This window comes from Portunus trituberculatus, chromosome 18, assembly GCF_017591435.1.
Source record: "Portunus trituberculatus isolate SZX2019 chromosome 18, ASM1759143v1, whole genome shotgun sequence".
NCBI classification, from domain to species: Eukaryota; Metazoa; Arthropoda; class Malacostraca; order Decapoda; family Portunidae; genus Portunus; species Portunus trituberculatus.
This window is the reverse complement of record NC_059272.1, coordinates 13,334,343-13,357,728: the sequence shown is the minus strand read 5'-3', so window position 1 is coordinate 13,357,728 and position 23,386 is coordinate 13,334,343. Positions and strand designations below refer to the sequence as shown.

The 23,386-nt window shown below is 37.7% G+C and overlaps 2 protein-coding genes across 7 annotated transcripts in view; one reads left to right on the top strand and one right to left on the bottom strand.

The window, feature by feature from the left end:
• The window catches only part of LOC123505448 (opsin, ultraviolet-sensitive-like), a 163,272-nt gene that overhangs the window by 12,042 nt on the left and 127,844 nt on the right, over positions 1 to 23,386 (bottom strand). The window lies entirely within an intron of this gene.
• Positions 1 to 23,386, top strand: part of LOC123505445 (arf-GAP with coiled-coil, ANK repeat and PH domain-containing protein 2-like) — a 156,656-nt gene that overhangs the window by 130,772 nt on the left and 2,498 nt on the right. For 4 of the 5 annotated variants that reach the window (XM_045256735.1, XM_045256736.1, XM_045256734.1 and 1 more), the window contains 2 exons: positions 10,545 to 10,711; positions 17,599 to 17,712. In XM_045256735.1, the coding sequence (XP_045112670.1) occupies positions 10,545 to 10,711; positions 17,599 to 17,712 (281 nt within the window). Of the gene's footprint in view, positions 1 to 10,544; positions 10,712 to 17,598; positions 17,713 to 18,901; positions 20,174 to 23,386 lie in introns of all 5 variants that reach the window. The other variant, XR_006675135.1, reaches the window with a different exon arrangement.

The following is a 23,386-nucleotide window of genomic DNA, read 5'->3' as shown; positions in this document are numbered from 1 at the left end:
ATCTATCGTTGGTGACACAGTGACGTAGAACATATGTTTACTCCTGATGAGTGTTGCCAGCCCACAAGCAAAGAAAACAAGAAAAAAATAGCAAAAATATAGCCGTAAAATGCCTAAACGTCTATTGACATGCCCCGAGTCTTGCATGATGAACATCTATCAATGTGTCCTGAGTTTCGCATTTAAATTGTTATTTTGGGCAATATAGTTAATTTACAGTCAACCCTCGGCTATCGCGACTTCAGCTATCGCGTTTTATTGCTATCGCGCACCCATGAAAAGCTGCTAAAATTTTATTATTGCGACCTCAGATACCTGCTATCGCGCGCCCAGCCATGACGTCATGGAATATCTGAGCGCTCATTGGCCAAAACCGTCTTCCCGCCAAGATCAATTTGGCTATCGGGTTTTCGGTTATGGTGCGGCTATTTCGGCCCCAATTGGGCGCGATAGCTGAGGGTTAAGTGTATATCATGCATACAATAAACACTGTATTTATCTTATATTAAATCTATATTTGGTTGGTATTTAACCCTTGTACGGCGGTGACCGTTCAAGTAATCATGATTTTTCGTGCCACTTCTTTAAACTTCCCGTTTTCTTACTCAAGTTGGAGGGCGAGTGTATGTATCAGGCAACACTGTCCACGAGCTGAGTTGCTAGTTTTGCTATTTCATCTCGGTCTAGGCTCACATCTTTCCATCTTGGAGGAGACATCTGGCAACCCCCCATGACACTGCGGGTGGAATGTCCCCTCCGCATGAGGGGAGATATCACAACAACAAGGTGGATAGTGATATATACATGTCATTTGGGAGTGATGTGGATTTTAGTGAAAGTGAAGACAAGAATGAATGAAAGAAAGAAAAAAGAATGAGAGAGAGAGAGAGAGAGAGAGAGAGAGAGAGAGAGAGAGAGAGAGAGAAAGGCCTAGAGTCAAAACAAGCTGACACATCTCTCTCTCTCTCTCTCTTTCTCTCATTGGAAGTACAATTTCTTCATCCAACAGATATGCCCAGAGAGAGAGAGAGAGAGAGAGAGAGAGAGAGAGAGAATTGGCGCGCTGGTATTGCACTAAGGGTTGTTTCTCCACAGCGGGTTACATCGTGGCTATCAGGAGGAATATTTGATAAGCAATAACTTTGCTGTCAGAGATCGTAGCAAGCTGCAAAGTACATCAATGTATGCAGAATTTGAAAGAGAAACGTATTTTCATGAGTAAAACTATCTCCTGTGATTTTTTTAAGTTTACCATTTTACCCGCAGATGGGAATGATTAATTTATAATTAACCCGTTGCACAATTTTTGGGGGGCGTAAATTCATATCACAAGAACTAATTAATTCTATTTCCATTAATTTCTATGGGAAAAATTGATTTGATATACTTTTTTTATATACAATGATCGTCACGGAACGAATTAAAATTGTACGTCGAGGTACCATTGTACTTGGTATCGTTCCTCTGATGCTTGATGCACTGCTGAAGTCTCTTTGGTAAGGAATCAGCATGATTTTGGAGCAATGCAGGTGAAAAGTTATTCCACACTTCCTTGATAGCTTCCTTCAGCTTGGGGAGTGATGAATTGTCAGCGTTTTGAAGGCGGCTTTTAATGATTGATCACAAGTTTTCTATGGGATTAAGGTCTAGACTGCTACCTGGCCAGTCTTTGAAGTACAGTCAACCCTCGGCTATCGCGACTTCGGCTATCGCGCACCCATGAAAAGCTGCTAAAATTTCATTATCGCGACCTCAGATGCCTGCTATCGCGCCTCGCCATGACGTCATGGAATATCTGCATCCTGCATAAAAATGTCAGCTTTGGTGTGGTCATAACTGTCAGTTAAGTGATCCAGCAATAGCTCTAAAGTAGTTGTACTGGTTAATTTTCTCATTAGCAGGTAACACCACAAGGTCACCTACATCATAGTAGGTTAAACAACCCTATATCATAAGAGAAACTGGGTGTTTCATGGTCTTCTGGGTGTAATGTGTTTTTTTTTTTTTTTTTTTTCATAACATGTGGGTTTTTTACAGGAATTTATGGGCTAAAGGGGATACTTTTTTAGGGTAGCTCCTATCTCAAAGCCCACCTGCTAGGAAACCGTTGCCCTGAGTGAGGAAGCCCAACCTACACTCAGACCATGGACAGGATTCGAACCCGTGCGCTTGGAGACCCCTCGGACCCCAAAGCACACGTGGTTCCACTGTACCACGGCGGCCCCTAAGGGTTATGTGGGTGTACTGTATGGTGGGCAGTAGACTCAAGAAAATTCACTACCAGTCACTGAAAAAGTTGCCTCATCTGACCAAAGCACTTTCCTCCATATGGTGGGTAGTAGACTCAAGAAAATTCACTACCAGTCACTGAAAAAGTTGCCTCATCTGACCAAAAAGCACTTTCCTCCAAGTGCTAAAGTTCCAGTCTTTATACTTCTTGGCAAAGGCAACCCTTTTCTTCTTCTGGACAGCTGTGAGAAGTGGCCTCTTACGTGCATGAAAACTTCTCAAGTTGAGATCATCATGGAGGCACTACTGCACACAATGCAAAGATAGCCTAATCAGCAACTGTGGGTTATTCTCCTTAATCTCAGCTGCAGTGAGGTGGGAGTTGCCTTAACTTGCTTGCCAATAAGTTTTATAGTGGTAGAAGAGATCAATTTTGGTCTACCAGACTTGGATTTTGGAGCAGGAATTCCTTTTCCCCCTCGTCCTCCTTGAACCACTTCACCAATTTCTGGCATATGCGGACACTGACACCAGTCTGTGCACCTATCTCCTTCACTGGGTGGATAGCCTTGTACAGGATGATCACTGCCATTGTGTCATTATGTGTAGTAACCCTCCTTGCCATTAATAAAAATAAGCACAAAGCACACTGAAATAGTCACAAACACGTGACATCATACGGGAGCAACAAGTGCACAACCTTCCCTTACAAATGGTGTAGTCACACTGAGCATTACTATGCAGTCTCTCAGCCTTGCTAAGGTACCAGTGTCACCACAGAAAATGAACTAACACATTGTGTTGCATTTTGGTGGTATTCCTAGAGGTAAAGGGGAAAAAAAAAAGCAAAAAGTCTGTTCATCGCCGATTTGATGAACTGACTTTCTGTGTTGACTGTACATCGTTATTATATCTCCTCTTTCCTGTCTAGCATTCAAACTTGGTAGTTCCATTTCCTTCAGTCTTTCTTCATAGGGAAGATCCTTGAGTTATGGCACCATCTTTGTAGCAGTCCTTTGGATTCTTTCTGTTTGTATGGTGAGCACACCACTGCTGCATATCCTAGTCTAGGTCTTATTATAGTGGTTATGATCTTTTTCATCATACTCTTGTCCATGTAATTGAACACCATCCGGATATTTGTTAGTGTCTTGTATGTTTAAGCAAATAACCGATTTATGTCTTTCTTTGTGCATTGTGATTTCCTGTAATCCTTGGCAATGCAATGTCCTATTTGGTTCTGTAAAATCTTTTTCTACAGTGAACACCATTTTGAAGCTCTCATTCATTATTTCACACATTTCCTTCTCTGTTTGGTATGTCTTCCCTCCTTTAATTATTTTTTCTATCGTTTCCTTGTTCTTCATTTTGCCATTTATGAATTTGTTGAAAAGCCTGGGTTCATCTTTGCATTTACTCACCATATCCTTCTCAGAGTTTCTTTCTTCCTCTCTCCATACTCTAATATATTGATTTCTCGCATCCCTATGCTGCCGTGTGTTATTGTCATTTCTCTGTTTTATGAGTTTCTTCCAAGCTTTATCTTTTGCCTTTTTCGCTTCTGTGCACCTAGCATTGTACCAATCATGCATTTTCTTCTTAACTCTATAAAAAGGTATGTATTTCTCTACTCCATTATATTTCTGCAAGAATATTTCATATTTTCCTTGTATTGTTCTTTTGTACATAATGTTTCTTCATTCAATGTCAGCAAAAAAAAAGTTCTTAATTTTTCATCAATATCTGCTCTTGCATAATCTAATCTCTCTTTTTTGTAGTTATCTCTGTAACTTATCCCATCCTCCTCCTGTATTTCCAACTCTAATGTCACATGATCACTTTTTCCCCATTGGAATATAGTATTGTATGCTGGGAGGGCGCTCTGGTTTCTTTGTGAATATTAGGTCAAATAATGATGGTTTTTCTTTCCCCTATACCTTGTTGACTCCTCCACCCACTGGTCCATTGTATTTACCATAGTCAACTGTAACACTTCTTCACTCCACTGTCCATGTACTTCCATCTCTTTCCATTTTATATTTTTACAGTTAAAGTCTCCAACTAAAAGTATTCTTCCATCTCTTCTTAACATTTATCTAAGCACTTAATCACCTCTCTTTGCATATCTTTATGTTCCTCAGTTTTCCATGTATTTGTCTTAGGTGGCACATATGTGACTATGATTTTTCTTTTTCTCAATTCTTGTTTTGATTGTTACTCCCATTATTTCCACCTTGCCCTCACAATATTGCACATCCAACACACACATATTATCATGAACCATTATTAGCACTCCTCCCCCTTTACCATTCCTGTCTCTTCTCCAGCTATTATATCCTTCCTTCTTAAAGTTAACATGGATCTCCGCTCTTAGTTTTGTTTCAACAATGCACATTACATCCCGCTTTTTCTCTTTTCAAATAATCCTTAACCTCTAACACGCTTGATAGCAACCCATCTCTCTTAGTATAAATCACTCTTAATTTCTTGCCTCCTCCACGACCTTCTTCCATAGATACCACTTCTTTAGTCTCGTACCTAGAACTCCAGTAGAAATTATTTTTCTTTATCTCTGTTTTTTTTTCTTAGCTTCATTTCTTAGCACTTTCTCTCTTTCCCTTTCCTCTAGGAGATTCATATTTTTTTTTATCGATATATCTTTATGTTCAGTATCATTGGCCAGCTTCCCTTTCCTTGTCATAATTTCCTCCACTGCCACCTGCGACTTTATTCTCACTTTCATTGGTTTCATACCCCCTTCACTATATCTTCCCAACCTAATCACTTCTTCCACCTCCTGTGTGCTGTCCTGGATCTTTTTGATAATACTTTTGGCAAATTGTCTCTCTTCACACTCTCTCATGAACTTCTTTGGATTTTTTTTCCTTCATCCCAAAAATCACAAAACATTTCCTCTTATCCAGTGTATCTCTCACTAGATCTTCTTTCTCCCTTCATCCCAAAAATCACAAAACATTTCCTCTTATCCACTGTATCTCTCACTAGATCTTCTTTCTCCTTAAGTACTTGTATAACAGCATCTTTTGTTTTTTCCTGAATTTGTCTCTTTACTACCTCTGATAATTTAACTTTTTCCTCTTCCTGTTCTTGTTTCTATGCATTTTGTAGTTCCTTCAGCTTGTTTTCACCCAATCCACCTTTCACCCTGTCCTGAATCCCTTCCTGTACTTTTTTCCTGTAAGCTTCTTAAGGAGTTTTTGTAGTCTTGACATGTAGCTTTTAGTATATCATTTTGTTTCTTTATCTCCTGTCTCCTCCTTTAATCCTTGATTGATTACACTGAGCTTTTCACATTCAACTAATCTCAATCTCAGCTCTGTGTTTTCTGTTGTCAGTCTGTCCTGCTTGTCCATTAAATTTGACATCACTTCCTTCAAAAACCTTAACTCTTTCCACGTTTATCAACCTCCTCTTTCCGTCTCTAAATACAAAAAAGTGTGTGTGTGTATTTACCTAGTTGTATTGTATAGGGTTTGAGCGGGGATCATAGTGTCCTGTCTCCATATCGCCATTTATCTAGTTTTTCTTTAAAGTTATGCACACTATGTGCTGTGACAATTCCATTATCCAATGCATTCCATTTTTCCACCGTTCTTTGTGGAAAATTGTATTTTCCAATATCCTTCACACACTGCCTCATCCTGATCTTCTTTTCATGTCTGCTTGTCCTTCCATCTTCGTCCGTCAACAGCACCAGGTCTTCTTTGTCTATCTTTTCAATATCATTTACCATCTTATACATTGTTATTAGGTTCCCGCATTCTCTTCTATCTTGTAAGGTTGGCAGTCCCATTTTCTTCAGTCGTTCTTCATATGTGAGGTCCTTTAATTCCGGCACCATCTTCTGTATCCTTTCCAATTTTCTTATATCCTTTTTAGAGCTCGGAGACCATAACACTGCTGCATATTCCAACCTTGGGCGTATCATGCTTGTGATGATTTTTTTCATCATATCTTTATCCATGTAATGAAATGCCACTCTTATATTAGTAAACATCTTATATGATAATCCAAATATCTTGCTTATGTGTTTTTCAGGGCTCAGATTTTCTTGTATGATCACTCCAAGATCTTTTTCCTCTTTAGTCTTCATTATTTGCTCCTCTCCCATCAAATAGTTCTCTTACTCTTTCCTAGTTCCATTATGTGGCATTTCTTGTCATTAAACTCCAATTTCCACTTCTTGCTCCACTCATAGATCTTGTTTAAATCTTCCTGCAACAGCAGACAGTCCTCTCTGGTTTTGATAACTCTTAGCAACTTTGCATCATCAGTGAATAAATTTATATAACTGTTTATCCCAATGTGAATGTCGTTTACATAAACTTGAAACATAATGGGGGCTAACACTGACCCTTGTGGCACTCCGCTAGTTACTTTACCCCAAGATGAGTATGTATCTCTGATCACAGTTCTCATTTCCCTATCCTTCAAATAATCTCTTGTCCATTCGAGCAAGGTTCCACGCAGTCCTCCTATGTACTCTAGTTTCCAAAGAAGTCTTCCATGAGGACTTTATCAAAGCCTTTTAATGTCCAGGTATACTGTGTCTACCCATCCATCTCTGTTTTCAAGTCCTGCAATAACTCTCAAGTAGAAGCTTAATAAGTTTGATACACATGACCGCCGTGTCCTGAACCCAGATTGTCTGTTTGATATGACTTCCTCCTCTTCTAGAAATTTAACCCATTTTTCTTTGATAATTATTTCACATAACTTCCCTACAACACTTGTAAGTGACACTGGTCTGTAGTTTAGTGGTTCAGTTGCCTTTCCTCCTTTGAATATCAGTATTACATTGGCTCTCTTCCACTCTAGTGGAACTTTCCCTTCATTTGTGGAACTTTTGATTATTTCCCAAATTGGATCCAGTAATTGCTCTTTACATTCTTTTAGCACCCAGCCTGATACACCATCTGGCCCCATTGCTTTTCTGACTTCCAACTTATCCAGTAATCTTCCAATATCCTCTTTGTGCACTGCAATCTCCTGTAATACTTGGCAATCCAATGTCTTGTTAGGTTCTGTGAAATCATCTGCAGTGAATACTTTGAAGCTCTCATTCATTACATTTTCTTCTTTGTTTGGTATGTCTTCCCTTCTTTAATTATTTTTTCAATTGTTTCCTTATTCTTTGTTTTGCTGTTTATAAACTTGAAGAACTTGTGTGTGTGTGTGTGTGTGTGTGTGTGTGTGTGTGTGTGTGTGTGTGTGTGTGTGTGTGTGTGTGTGTTTACCTAGATGTATTGTACAGGGTTCGAGCGGGGCTCATAGTGTCCTGTCTCCATATCTTCATTTATCTAATTTTTCTTTACAGCTATGCACATTATGTGCTGGAACAACTTCATCATCCAAACCATTTCACTTTTCCACTGTTCTATGTGGAAAATGTATTTTCTAATATCCTTCTCACACTGCCTCTACGTGATCTTTGCATGTTAACATAACATAAATAATAGGATAACAAAGGGCCACCAGGGCCCATCTAGGTCATCCTGTATCAGTCGCACAGCAACCTCATCATCAGTACTTAAAGATACACTTACAAGTACACAATACATTATATACTAATTCTAAATATTTGGCCCATTAACAGGGCTATGTCCTGCAGCGAAATCCTCTACAATTTTTGGTCCCCATACATGGGGATCATGTCTTGTTTAACTATAGTAAATTTCTTATAAAAACTATCATGCAATGCTATACATAATTATAAATTAATAAATTTAAGTGCTTATCTAATCTGTTTTTAAACATTGTCAAACTAGTGCTATTTACAATCGTCTCTGGCAATGCATTCCAGAAGTCTACCACCCTATGACTAAAGAAATATTTTCTTATATCTAACCTGCAGCCTTGCTTTCTAATCTTCCTGCCATGATTTCTAGTCCTACTTCCCTCCTCTAAGGTAAAGAAAGATCTCACATCTATGTAGTTTGTATCTGAGAACGTTTTAAATAACTCTATCATATCCCTCTTATACATCTCCTCTCAAATGAAAACATGTTTAATGCCTTTAATCTATCTCTATACTCCAGGTGCTTCAAAGCTGGTATCATCCTAGTTGCTCTTCTCTGAACTGCTTCTAACATGTTGATATCCTGCCTATAGTGGGGTGACCAGGCCTGTATGCAATACTCTAAATGGGGCCTAACATAGGAATTATATAAGCTACGCACCACTTCCTTACTTTTATAACTAACATTTCTATTTATAAAACCCAGGATCCTATTTGCCCTATTTCTTGCTTCTAAACATTGCTTTGAAAATTTCATAGTCCTGTCTATCACTACTCCTAAATCCTTTCCTTCCTCTACTGCAGGCATCACCAAATGGCGGACCCCGGTCCGGATCCGGACCGAGCGATGGTTCTGTCCGGACCCGTGACCAATCTGCGGCCGGGTGACAGCGGGGTTTTTTGGCTCTGCTCGCAATTTATTTTATTCTGAGATTTCTGTTTTCTTTAATCTGAAATAAAGGCCTTAAATTTAATTTATTTGCCTGGGACTACTTTTATTTAGGGCAAAAGAGCTAGCTGTGCACTCTGTTAAACATTTCCTGCATTGAAAATAGACAATAAATACTGTTGAATCCATATGAAAATGTCGACATAGGAACCTATAAGACACAAGCTGGACTTCCGTTCGGACCTTTTACTTGGGGGAAATTTTAAGAACTGGACCTCAGTGACTTTTAATTGAATACCCCTGCTCTACTGCCTCTAGCCAACATCCCTCCATCTCATAGTTAAAGTTTGTGTTGTCTTTACCTAAATGCATAACCTGACACTTTTTAGAATTAAACTCCATCTGCCACCTGTCTGCCCATGCTATCAGCCTGTCCAGGTCTCGTTGTATTCTGTAATTGTCCTTTTCACCCTGTACTGCACATGCTATCTTAGTATCATCTGCAAACTTTGATACTTTGCTACTAATTCCTATATCTAAATCATTAATGTACACCAAGAAAAGAAGAGGTCCTAGCACTGATCCTTGGGGTACCCCACTAACCACTTCCTTCCACTCAGACATTGCCCCATTTAATACTACTCTCTGTTTCCTATCAGAAAGCCATTCACTAATCCAATCAACTAACCTACCCCTATCCCATGTAGTCTCAATTTGTACACTAGCCTCCTATGCGGTACCTTATCAAACGCCTTGCTAAAATCTAGATATATAACATCTATGCTATTTCCATCATCTAACTCCTTGGTAATATATTCTAAGATATCGAGCAAATTTGTAAGACAGGACCTCCCTGATCTAAAGCCATGTTGGGTATCTCTAATTAATCTATTCTCATTTAAATGCTCCCAAATACTACCCTTAATGATTTTCTCTAGTATCTTACATACTATACTAGTTAAACTGATTGGTCTATAATTATTCGCATCATCCTTCCTACCCTTTTTAAATATTGGAGTAACATTAGCTAACTTCCAGTCCTGTGGTATCTCAGCAAACCTAAGTGATCTTTCAAAGATTAACTTAAGTGCTTCAGAAATACTGTCTACACCCTCCCTAAGTACTCTGGCATGTAGCTCATCAGGACCACTAGCTTTCCTATCGTCTAGTTCAAGAATAAATTTCCTAATAATTCCCGGTTTTATATCAATATTCTCTAAAGCTCTTAAACTACTCGTCGCACTGTTTGTAACAGGATTTCCTATTCTTTCCCTAGTTCTCTTGTCCTTCTAGCTTCTTCTATCACTAGGTCTTGCTTGTCTATCTTTTCAATGCCATTAACTATTTTAAACATTGTTATTAGGTTCCTTCTTTCTCTTTAACTTGTAAGGTTGGCAGTCCTATTTCCTTCAGCCTTTCTTCATATATTAGATCCTTTAGTTCCAGCACCATCTTTGTAGCTATTCTCTGGATCTGTTCTAATTTTCTTATATCCTTTTTCAAGCTCGGTGACCACACCATTGGTGTATATTCCAACTGTGGATGTATCATTCGTAATAATTTTTTCATCATATCCTTGTCCAGGTACTGAAATGCCACTCAACATTTTATATATAGTCAGACACACTACATGAAGACACATCAGAACCTACATATCACCCTCCACATCAAGCCACAAACAACATTCAACCACACCATACATAACATGCAGCCATACCATGGACACAAGAGACATCGTGCCAGCCACTCTACAGCCCACACCACACTCAGTTACACAACAATCCAGTTCATTCACTGCCACAACACATAGCACCTTGTATATTATCTTGTGATGTTTTATTAGTGCAGTACTAATGCATTACAATTTTGTTCTGTTTTTTCCTCCAGTTACGGAAGAACCATTGTCAAGTTTGCACCCAGATATGGTGTTGTATCGTGCAAGTGAAGCTGACAACCTGGGTATGATAAGCTATGGCCTGGCACTGGAAGCTAACAAGAACTGGCATAATCCAGAAGATAATGGACAAACTCCACTTCATCAGGCAGTGGCTAGTGTTAGTAACCAAATTCTTTTGCAAATTGATGAAACAAATTCTTGTACAGCACCATCTATGTAAAAATTTTGCTACTTGTAAAACATCACCATTCTCAGCCACAACCATAACTGAACAGAAAATTATTTCCTAATGCCTTTTCATTCTTGATTAAATACAGGCAACCCCCGCTTAATGAAGGGGTTACGTTCCTAAAAAAACCTTCGTTAAGCGAACCAATTATAACAAGTTTGACCCCTGACTTGAACTTCCATTGAGAGTAAACAAAGTGAGAGTGCATCATAGTACAGTGAAAGGTTTAATGAAAGTAAAAATTATGAAGTTAAACATTTAAGGAGTTTAATTTAAGACTAAGTCATTATAATGTACACTAATATATGTATGTAAGTAACTTTATAGTGTTGATGATCTTAAATTTATGAAGGGAGGGAGAGTGGAGCAGGAAATACGCTAGCTGGCAACCTGTGGAATGTAAACAAAGGGCGCATCATTCTACCGCATACAAAACTTATGTACCACATTTTTACAAGGGTTTCCATTTCATCCATTGCAGAGTCAAGAGTTCAGGTGGTTCTTTTAGCTTGCAAAGAAGATATGATCTCACCAGCCTTCTTAATATATTAGTCTGCTGACTTGAAAATGGTATACAGTAGATGGAGTCAAGCCATGGTGAGAAGCAATGCTATTAGTTTTCTCGCCTCTCGTGTCTGTGAATAATATCCAGCTTCACTTCAAGAGTAAGAGACTTCCTGGTCTTCTTAGCAACGCTAGGCGACATTGCAGGGTGTTTTGGTGGCATGTAGAGCAAGGGAAGATGAGCTGCTGCTGACGCTGTTATTGTTTTGAACTAGGGGAGTGAGCGGTGCGTGTTTTGTCCATGAGAGACGCTGGTGTATTCAAAAGCTTGTCGGCTTGCGTGATACGGCGGGACTTTCAAACCTGGATAGAATTTCGTTAAAGCGAGTTTGATGTTCGTTAAACAAGCAGATGGTAGTAAAAGGAAACCTTCGTTGTAGCGTAATTTCGTTGTGTGAACCTTCGTTAAGCGGGGGTTCCCTGGGTGACCCTTTGCCTCCACCCTACTTCTTCCCCAGCTTGCTACATAGTCGAGTGGTGCCAGGCAGCATTGTCATAATTATTGCATACCATGTATGCATGTACACTTTATAGGAAACATTTAGCAAATGACAAATTAGATTATTCTATGTGTCAGTGAAAAGAATGTACAGGGATTTCTCGAATTATGCGAGGGATATGTTCCTGAAGGGATCGTGTAATGTTAAAATCACACAAGTGAACATGATTATTGAACCGAATCTGCAGGATTGCATTCAGCTGACATCAAGCTGAAGGATACAGCATGTTGGCATTACACCTAGGGAACACCTGGTGACACATGGGGCCTTATTCTACACAGTTATTGTCAGGTCTTACAGAGTTCTTGTCACTCTGTTGACCCTCTTAAGCCCATGTTCACAAATTGTCAACTTCAAATATAGTGAAAGAAATAGGTTCTTGTGTACCTTTCTTTTTTATCTAAATTATTTTGACATCATATTACAACTTTTGGAAATGGTTAGACAGTGCATCAAAACAAAAGATACATAATAAATTGGAGGAGATTACGCTCGGCAGCCTGACACATGCAAACTGCAGGGGACCAGATCTGTTTGGGTTGTGGGAAAACTGATTGTACTGCTCCCGGCAGTTATTTATAATGATACATTATTGCATCAAAGGACATTATTCAACCATTATTACTGATGTTTAGCATTAAATTAATAACAAAAACTTTTGGGGGATCATATTGTGGTATATACAACCATGCTCCCACAATGTTGACAAGAGTCCACATCAAGGAATTAATCGGCTCCTTAACTTGATTTTTTTGACATTGTGTTATTGTGTTATTCTAAATAATCTGTGTAATATAAACTACTAGGCTTTTAACTTATGTTATTCCAAAATTGCATATTCTAAACATAAATTGAGAAGTCAACGTACAGACTGAAACATTAAGTGATGTACAATTGTGCTTTCCTTTGAATTCTGTTGTACATATGATACTGTCTTAAGGTGCATTCATCACATGAATAACATGACCAAATACTCAGTGTTACCAAATGTGAAAAAAAATTTCACCTTAATAAAAAGATACACTTTGGCAGTCAGCTGATTGGTGGGGCTTATCATTTTGATGTCAAGATATCAACTGAGTTTTGTGTTGAACGGATGACAGTCTCAATGAGTTGCCGTGTATGTTTGTTTAAAAGTAGCTCTTAACAGCAACCGAATTGGTATGGTACCTGTACATTTTCTTGACTGATACAAACAAATTTTTTATTTTTTTATTTGCTAACTGTCTCCTGTAAGGCTTTGACTGTGTACATAATACACAATAATTATCATTCATTGCAACCAACACCACTTAAGTACATAACAAACCAAGGATGAGAGAGACTGAGGCACAGCCAGGGGAGGAGTTCCCACTACACTCAGCTTACATGTTAATTTCTCAGAAAATATAATTTCTCAGAAAATATGTAAAACATAGCACATGTGTATGTATAGAGTGTTTTTGGTTTTGTTCTATCAAATCTCAAAGTATGTACCTTGACTCATGGGAGACCCTACACATTGCATTAATAACTTTTCTGTCCTTTTAACAACTTAATATCTATCCTATACAATTGCAAGGCAATCCTAAACCCCTTCCTATCCATCTTTTTATTAATTGCTAAGAAATCATGAAGGATCAAAATGCATCTTTACATTCTGCCATTTTTCTTACTAAATCTTGTCCATACATCCTGTTACTCTTCTATTATCACATTACTTAACAGAAATTGAAAGGTCATGCAGAGATGCCACAGAACACTTGACTTCTGATCTTTCTAAGATTTCTGACTAGGACACAGAAAACTCAGTAGTGTTCAGTGCCTTAAAAATACAATTCCTCCATCTATCAACTCAACCAAACCTTCCAGACAACTATCCTCTTTTCTTCAATGATGCACAGTTGTCTTTCTTCTATGCTGAATATCCTTGGTCTATACTTTACTCATACTCTAAACTGGAAACTACACATCTTATCTCTTGCTAAAACAGCTTTTATAAAGTTAGGCATTTGAGGTGTCTCTGCCAGTTTTTCTCACTCCTCCAACTGCTAACTCTACACAAGGGCTTTATCCATCCTTGTATAGAGTACTCTTTGCATATTTGGGGGGTTCCACTTACAGTTTTATTAGATAGGGTGGAATAAAAAACTTTTCGTCTCATCAACTCCCCTCCCCTCCCCTGCCTGACTGTCTTCAGTCTCTTTCTCACTGCTGGAATGTTGCATCTCTTGCTATCTTCTGCAATTTTCATACTAACAGCTCTTTTGATCTTGCTAACTGCATACCTCCCCTCCTGCGGCAGCCTCGCTGCACAATTTGATCTTGCTAACTGCATACCTCCCCTCCTCCGGCAGCCTCACTGCACAAGGTTTTTTTTCTTTTTCTTCTTCCTCTCACCCCTATTTTTCCCAACTCTCTAATGCAAAAATAAATCAATGCTATCAATCATACCTTTCTCTGGTAAACTCTGGAACTCCCTACCTGCTTCTGTATTTCCATCTTCCTACTTGAATTCCTTTAAGAGAGAAGTTTCAAGACATTTGTCACTTTCTTTCAGCTGACCCTTTGATCTGCAAGGGAACTGGCAATTATTATTATTATTATTATCATTTGTTTTTTATTTATTTTATTTATTTATTTATTTTTGCCCATGGTCACTTTCCCTTCTTAAATAAAAAAAAATCTATTTCATGTTTCAACATGACAAAAGCAATAAGGCACATCTCTGCCTTCCTGTTTCTTCTAAACCTCTGTTATGCTGAATGCATAATAGATGATAGTGTATGGCATGGAGGCGTACATTCCTCACTCTTTTTCTCAACCTAAACCTTTTAATTTTAAACCTTGGTTTAACACAGCCTGTTCTTTAGCCTGTTCTTTTGCTATACATGATAAGAGAGGTTGCCCACAAAAGGTACTGGAGCCTTCCATCACATGAATCTCATGCACTTTATATTTCTGCCCGAAATCATGCCAATTCTGTTCTTCAACTTGCCAAACACTCCTTCATAAATAGAAAATGTCAAAAACTTTCAACTCCAACTCCCCTCGAGACTTCTGGCATCTGGCCAAAAACATCTCCAATAACTTTACTTCTTTATCTTTTCCTCCTTTATTTGATCCTGATGGCACAAATGCCATCACATCTGTCTTTAAAGCTGCTCTCAAATCTTTGCCAACAACTCCACCTTGGATAATTCTGGGTTTTTCCCTCCCTCCCCTCCTCCTCCTGACTATTTCCTGTCAATAATTAAAGTTTTTTTAAATGATGCTTTCCATGCCCTTGCTGGCCTAAACCCTTGGAGGGCTTATGGACCTGATGGGGTTCCTCCTATAGTTCTAAAACACTGTGCTTGGCCAAACTCTTTCAATCATGTCAATTGACTTCTACCTTCTCCTTCATGCTGGAAGTTTGCCTATATTCAGGCTGTTTTAAAAAATGGCAATCCCTCAAAATACTGCCCTATAGCTTTAATTTCTTGCTTATCTGAAGTTTTTAATCTATCCTCAATAGGAAGATTCTCAAACATGCCACTTATCAATCTTCTATCTGATCGCTGGTATGGCTTCCATCAAGGTTGCTTTACTGGTGATCTTCTAGTTTTCTTTACCGAGTCTTGGTCATCCATCCTCTTTTAGAGATTTCGGTGAAACTTTTGCTCTTGCATTAGACACATCAAAAGCTTTTGATAGAGTCTGGCACAAAGCTTTGACTTCAGAACTGCCCTCCTATGATTTCTTTCTCTCTGCAACTTTATCTCAAGTTTCCTCTCTTACTATTCTATTGCAGCTGTGGTAGACGGCTTTTATTCTTCTTTAAATTTATCAACAGGGGTGTTCTTCAGGATTCTGTCCTGTCACCCACTCTCTTTCTATCATTCATTATTGATCTTAACCTTTTTAGTACCATGACACATTTCCATATTCATTCTGGTTACTATTTTTTTGGCAATTTTATACAGCTTCAGAAACAAATGTTGGGAATAGAACAGTAGACTCTGGACATTAATCTTTTGATCTCCATAAACCCTTCCTAATGCAAACAAAATCATTTAATCATATCAAAAAATCAAAGTAAAAATGCATCTCACTACTTGAAGGAGTTAACCAAACTTCTTGCCCTATCCACTCCTATGCTGATGATACCACCCTACACGTTTCCACGTCTTTTCAGAGACAACCAGCCCTTCAGGAAGTCAACAGATCATGCAGGGGCACCACAAAATGCCTGACTTTTAATCTTTCCAAGATTTCTGATTGGGGCAGAAAAAAACTTAGTAGTGTTCAATGTCTCAAATTCAATTCCTCCATCTATCAACTCGACACAATCTTCCAGACAACTATCCCCTCTTCTTCAATGACACTCAGCTGTCCCCATCTTCTACACTGAATCCCCTCGGTTTGTCCTTTACTCATAATCTAAACTGGAAACTTCACATCTCATTTCTTGCTAAAACAACTTCTATGAAGTTAGGCATTCTGAGGCGTGTCCATCAGTTTTTCTCGCCCCTCCAACTGCTAACTCTTTACAGAGGCCTTATCCATCCTTGTATGAAGTACTTTGCATGTTTGGGGGGGTTTCACTCACACAGTATTGATAGATAGGGTGAATCAAAACCTTTTTGTCTCATCAACTCTCCTCTGACTGACTTTCAGTCTCTTTTCTCACCGCCGGAATGTTGCATTTCTTGCTATCTTTTATCGCTGTTTTCACGCTAACTGCTCTATTGATCTTGCTAACTGCATGCCTCCCCTCTTCCTGTGGCCTCGTTGCACAAGGCTTTCTTCTTCCTCTCACCCCTATTCTGTCAAACCCTCTAATAGAAGAGTTAACCAGTACTCTCAATCATTCATACCTTTCTCTGGTAAACTCTGGAGCTCCCTGCCTGCTTATGTATTTCCATCTTCCTATGACTTGACTTCTTTTAAGAGGGAGGTTTCAAGACATTTGTCCCTGAATTGTGGATGACTCATATAAACTATAAGGGAACTGGCAACCTAGTGTTTTTTTGTTTTTTTTTCTCTTTCCCTTTTTTGTTGCCCTTGGCCAATTTCCCATCCTGCATATATAAAAAAATTCTTTCTTTAACACTACCTCACTACACTCATCATAATTTTATTTAATATTCATATTCACCCTTACAAAACTAGATGGAACCCACACCTTCTTTCTACAGTATTCAAAAGACCTATACGTACCCATAACATTCATAAGACCTATACAATAAGTATGTTCATACTTCCCATCTTATATACAACGAAACCACATCTGGATTGGAACCAATTGATAACATTTAATCCTTGGTCACTCTGATATGGATTCCCATTGCTACTTTATCATTTTACGATTCTTTGACTGATTCAGTGGTACTACAACAATGGGCTCAAAGTAATATATCTCAAATTATGGGCACTGTACATGCCACTTCCCAAGAAAATTTGATGCCCTAAAGGGCAAAGCCCACATCTTTCCTATTGATCATTTGTTATGATTTATGAATTTATAGATAGTTTCTAGATGATCAATCAAGAGATAAGAAGTTTCTAGATCATCAATCAAGTGATAAAAAAAACAGGTCGAGCAGGAAACATAAAATGGAAGATAGACCGCATTGTAATAGGATGTAGCAAAGACATTGGACATTATACAAAGTTTCATGTAGGTAAAAATGTATAGCCAAGTAAATAACAAACCTACTTCACAATTTACATGCATGATTAGTCGGTTTAGGAATAAACATTAAACAACTGTTTGTGATTTTCTTGCAGTGTTCAGTAAGGCCAGTTCAGCACCTTCTGACTAATGGAGCAAAAGTCAATGAACAAGATTGCAGTGGTCGCACACCTTTACACCTTGCTGCTTTGAAGTCCAACATTGGTCAGGTAAATATTATCAAAACATAGGTAATGATGTAAAGGCAGCATTACTGATTATCCATCTCTTGGTAAAGGAAAGCAGGTGACCTCCAACTTAATTTAAGTATTAAGTTTTGTAGATACTGTTGAAGTAGAACAAAATCATCCCTACCATTTGTCAAATTAAAAAACAAATTAAAGGAAACACATTTTTTATAGTATTTTCTTAATTCAAGTATCTTGTAATGATGTTGACAATATTTTAATTACATTTGATCCTCATAAACCAATGAACAAATTAATGTAGTATTTAAATTTTTAGCTTGATAATCACCAAGATTATTTTTTTTATGCAATTGCCCTTTAACATACACATAGGTTATGCAATAGACACCTATGGATAATTAAGGTTTCTCAATGCTGGAGTTAAGTAATGATTTTGAGATCTAAAAATGAATGACTTAGATACTTCATAGGGTAAGCAGTGAAAAATTATTGTTTATGAGAGAGAGAGAGAGAGAGAGAGAGAGAGAGAGAGAGAGAGAGAGAGAGAGAGAGAGAGAGAGAGAGAGATAAAAGAGTTTAAATACTTGCAGATTGCTGACCACATTATGTAAACATTGTCAGACAAAATGAGGAATTAAGAAATCAATAAGTGGGCTCAGAATGCAGGTATGTCATTTGTTCACCTGTAAAGGTATGAAATTGAGAAGTGTATCCACGAATGTAAAGGTTTAAGAAACTATATTCTCCCACTAACAAACATATGAATCAAGACTTGAAAATTAAACAGGTCACTATTCTCAAGTGGGCATGGAATGGAAGTGAGTAATGTGTGAGGGCATGTAAAGTGAAAGATAGGAGATGGAGAATGAGAGCAGAGTAAATGTGTAAGATGGGAGATTTGGTATGAATGCTTAGGCAAACAGAGCCAAGTATATAGTGATGGAATCTGTGAAAATAAGTACAGCAAGTTGATTTGACCATACTGAGATGAATCCAACCACAGGTTTACAAACCATGATTAAAATGACTGTGTTTTTTCACTATTGGCACAGGTTTACAAACCATGATTAAAATTACTGTGTTTTTTCACTATTGGATCCAAGCTCATCAAACACAGGGGTCATGTTCCAATATCCTTAGATTTTTAAGTAATCATTGATTATGTAAATAGAAGAGGACCAAAACTGTCAAGTTTTCTCTTGTTTGTCAGGTGGTTTAATGCAGAAGATCGTCAGCATAGCCTCACAATACAGAGTAATCATCTCAAAACACTATATTACGATGTAACTATTGATTTACCATGCTTCTACTGTACTCTTTGTATTTTTCTATTGTAATTTTACTATGGCATTTCTTTATAATTACTTGAGTATGTGACTAACATCATTATATAGAGCAAAATATAGTTGCCTGATATACCAAGCTCTCATCTTTAGACTTTTTTTTATACAGCACAAAACCTGAACACAAATTTCACCTTGCTTCTACAGAGGTTAATGCTTCACAATGAAAGTGTAGCGCAGTTTTATTTTTATGAGGAAAAAGAAAATTTGTTGGTGAATCCAAAATAGCTGCAGTGCTTTCATCACTGTATCCCTAAGCTTTGTCTTGCCATGGACTGAACATGGTGAGGCTTAAAAAAAAAAATAAATAAATAAATAAAAAAATAAAAAAATCAGGATGGCCACTGTTAGCTAACATCGTTAAGTCTGTACGTCACAAAACGTCTATGCTGAAGAATTACTTGTTATTATTTTGGGTGGCAAGTTATTATTTTGGGTGGCAAGAGACATTCTCATTATCAGACTTTGATTTTTAAGTTATGAAAATAAATTCATATATGGGGCTTTATATGCTCATAGTTTCTTGTAGTTTACTTCCTAACACAGAAGAAAAAATATCTTACTGATTTTGAGTTATCATTTGAAGAGCAACGTAATTATTGTCCCAAGGATAGAGATGATATAAAAAAACAATGCATGTATATAACCTCAATTCTGTTAAAGCATTTATGTCATAGATACATGTTTAACAATACTTAAGCTTTTTTAATATTTTGGTATGTTATAGTGGAATATCCAAAAATATACAATATGCGTGGAAAGGACTGAAAACCTTATGCGGTTATAAAGAAAAGTTTAATATACCACATCCACAAGACATTAATACTTATATTAATGAAATGAATACCTTTTTTGCCAGGTTTGAGAGGCATGATTTTAGGAAGGAGTGTAATGATACAATGTCAGCTATCCGAAATATTACAGATGAAAGAATTTTAATAACAGAGGAACGCGTTCTGCAATCCCTGAAGCGGGTCTGAGCTGGCAAAGCCATGGGCCCTGACGGCGTGCCAGCCAGGGCACTCAAGTGCTGTGCAGAACAACTGGCGCCACTGCTAAGGTCACTCTTTCAGGACTTTATAGATCAGGGCGTTGTGCCAACCAAATGGAAAGAGTCGGAAATCAAACCCATAGCGAAGGTGAAATTTCCCAAAGTTTTGAATGACTTTAGACCTGTTGTTTTAACTTCAAATATAATGAAATGTTTAGAAGATATATTGAGGAATCTTTTATGTGACAGTGTTGCCAATATGAAAGACCCCTTACAATTTGCTTATTGTAAAAACAGAAGTGTTCAAGACGCAAGTTTAACTTTACTGAATGATATAAGCAAACATCTGGACAAACAGAACACACAAGCAAGGATTCTCGATGTGGATTTCAGCTCAGCATTCAATAGTATCCAGCCTCACATTTTGCTGAATAAATTAATGGGAATGGGGGTAAATAGTTATATTGTAAAGTATATTTTTAGTTTTTTAAGTCAAAGACCTCAATACACCACGTTAGGCAATGTAAAGTCCAACATATTAGTCACTAATACAGGAGCCCCTCAAGGTTGTGTTATGTCCCCTGTCCTTTTCAGCCTATACACTAACGACTGTAGAAGTGGGTTTAGTAATTGCACAATAATTAAATATGCTGATGACACTGTAATTATTGGTTAAATTTTGAATGATGAATGTGACGAGTATGTAAACCAAGTCCACCAATTTGTTGATTGGTGCAGATCAAATTTTCTAAAACTAAATATAGGCAACCACCACTTAGCGAAGGTTCACACAACGAAAAATCGCTACAACGAAGGTTTCATTTTACTACCATCTGCTCGTTTAACGAACACCAAACTCGCTTTAACGAAATTTTATCCAGGTAATTTTTTCCAAGTTTGAAAGCCCTGCCATATCACGCAAGCCGACAGACTTTTGAATACACCAGCGCCTCTCGTGGACAAAACGCGCACCACTCATTGCCCCTGTTCAAAACAATAACAGCATTAGCACCAGCTCGTCTTCCCTTGCTCAATTTACTTCCAAAACGCCCTGGAATCATCCCTGGTCATCTAGCGTTGCTAAGAAGATCAGGAAGTCTCTTACTCTCGAAGTGAAGCTGGATATTATTCACAGACACGAGAGAGGCCAGAAAACTAATAGCATTGCTTGCCACCATCTTGACTGCATCTACTGTCTCTACTATTTTCAAGTCAGCAGACTCTATTAAGAAGGCTGGTGAGTCCGTATCTTTCTTGCAAGGTAAAAGAACCACCTGAACTCGTGATTACAGTGGATAAAATGGAAAGCCTTGTGGAAATGTGATGCATAAGTTTTGTATGTGATACAATGATGCACCCTTTGTTTACATTCCACAGGTTGTCGGTTAGTGTCTTTCCCGTTTCACTCTCCCTCCCTTCATAAATTTAAGATCATTAACATTATAAAGTTATATCCATACATACATACATTAGTGTACATTATAATGACTTAAATTTAACTGCCTAAATGTTTAACTTCATAATATTTACTTTCATTAAACCTTTCACTGTACTATGATGCACTCTCGCTTTGTTTACTCTCAATGGAAGTTCATTAGGGGTTAAACTTGTTATAATGGGTTCACTTAACGAAGTTTCGCTTAACAAAGAGTTTTTTAGGAACGTAATCCCTTCGTTAAGCGGGGGTTGCCTGTATAAAGAAAACCAAAGAGATGATAATAGACTATAGAACTAAAAATCATGGCATACCTGACCCTATTATAATTGATACAGAATCTGTAGAGAGAGTAGAAGAATATAAATACTTAGGTTTTATGATTGATGATCAACTTAAAGGTAGTACAAATACCAACATGATAGTTAAGAAATGTAATCAAAGACTCCACTTTTTACGTGTTTTAAACAACTTGCACACAGATAAAAGGATAAGGAGTCTATTTTACAAGTCGATAATAGAGTCATTAATAAGTTTCTCTTTAACTACTTGGTATGGCAAGTTAACAACTGGAGATAAGAGTAAACTTAAAAAGATTGTACGTAAATCAAGAAAATTAGGTGTAAATACAAATGCACTTGAAAAACTGTACCAGGAAGGAACAATGAAGCAAGTTGAAAAAATCATGAAAGACGCATCTCATCCCCTCCACTCCTGCTATGTTTTTCTTAGGTCCGGCAGAAGGTTAGGTGTGCCTACCCAACGCACTGATAGGTATAAGAAATCATTTGTACCAAAGAGCATCATACTTTTCAACCACTTGAAATAGAATAGTAACAGTGTAATTACTTTGTGTGTAATTGTGATACTTCTTGTGACTGTCTGTGATTTTATACTGTAGGAGATGTTTCTTTTTCTTTTATACCTTTTAGCTAACTATGTCAATATGAGCTCTAGCCAGAAGGAATTTCAACTTGTAACGTTGTTATGTTGCAAACTGACAATAAATTATCTATCTATCTATCTATAGCTGTAGGAATTGAGTTTTTAAGGCACTGAACACAACTAAGTTTTCTGACCCATTCAGAAATCTTGGAAAGAGCAGGAGTTAGGCATTCTCTAGTGTCCCTGCAGGAACTGTTAACATCCTAAAAGGTCTCTGATAAGACATGGAAAGGTGTAGAGTGGTATCATCAGCATAAGAGTGGATAGGGCAAGAAGTTAATGAATAATAGGAAGAGAGTGGATGACAAGTAAGAGATTAAAGCTATAGGGTAGTAATTTGAAGAATTAGAAGTCACCCTTTTTAGGAGGAGACAGTTGGTATCATCAGCATAAGAGTGGATAGGGCAAGTTTAGTTAAGATCATTAATGGATAATAGGAAAAGTGTGGGAAATAGGACAGAACCCTGAGGAATACCACTGTTAATAGCTTTAGAAGAACAGAGGTTGTCTACCACAGTAGCAACAGAAAAGGAAACTTGAGATAAAGTTGCAGAAAGAAGGATAGAAACTGTAAAAGGGTAGTTTTAAGATCAAAGCTTTGTACCAGACTATATCAAAAGCTTCTAAAAGAGGATGACCAAGACTCCGTAAAGACAGCCAGAAGATCACCAGTAGAGTGGCCCTGACAGAAGCCATACTGACCATCAGAATGAAGATAGTGAAATAACATGTTTAAGAATCTTCCTATTGAGGATAGATTTAAAGACTTTATACAAATAAAAGATTAAAGCTATAGGGTGGTAGTTTGAGGGATTAGAAGTCACCCTTTTTTGGAATAGGCTGAATGTAGGCAAACTTTCAGCAAAAAGGAAAGGTAGAAGATGATTGACAGTTGGAAGAGTTTGGCCAGGCAAGGTGCAAGCACAGTGGCACAGTTTTTGAGAACAAGAGTGATTCCCATCAGGTCCATAAGCCTTCTGA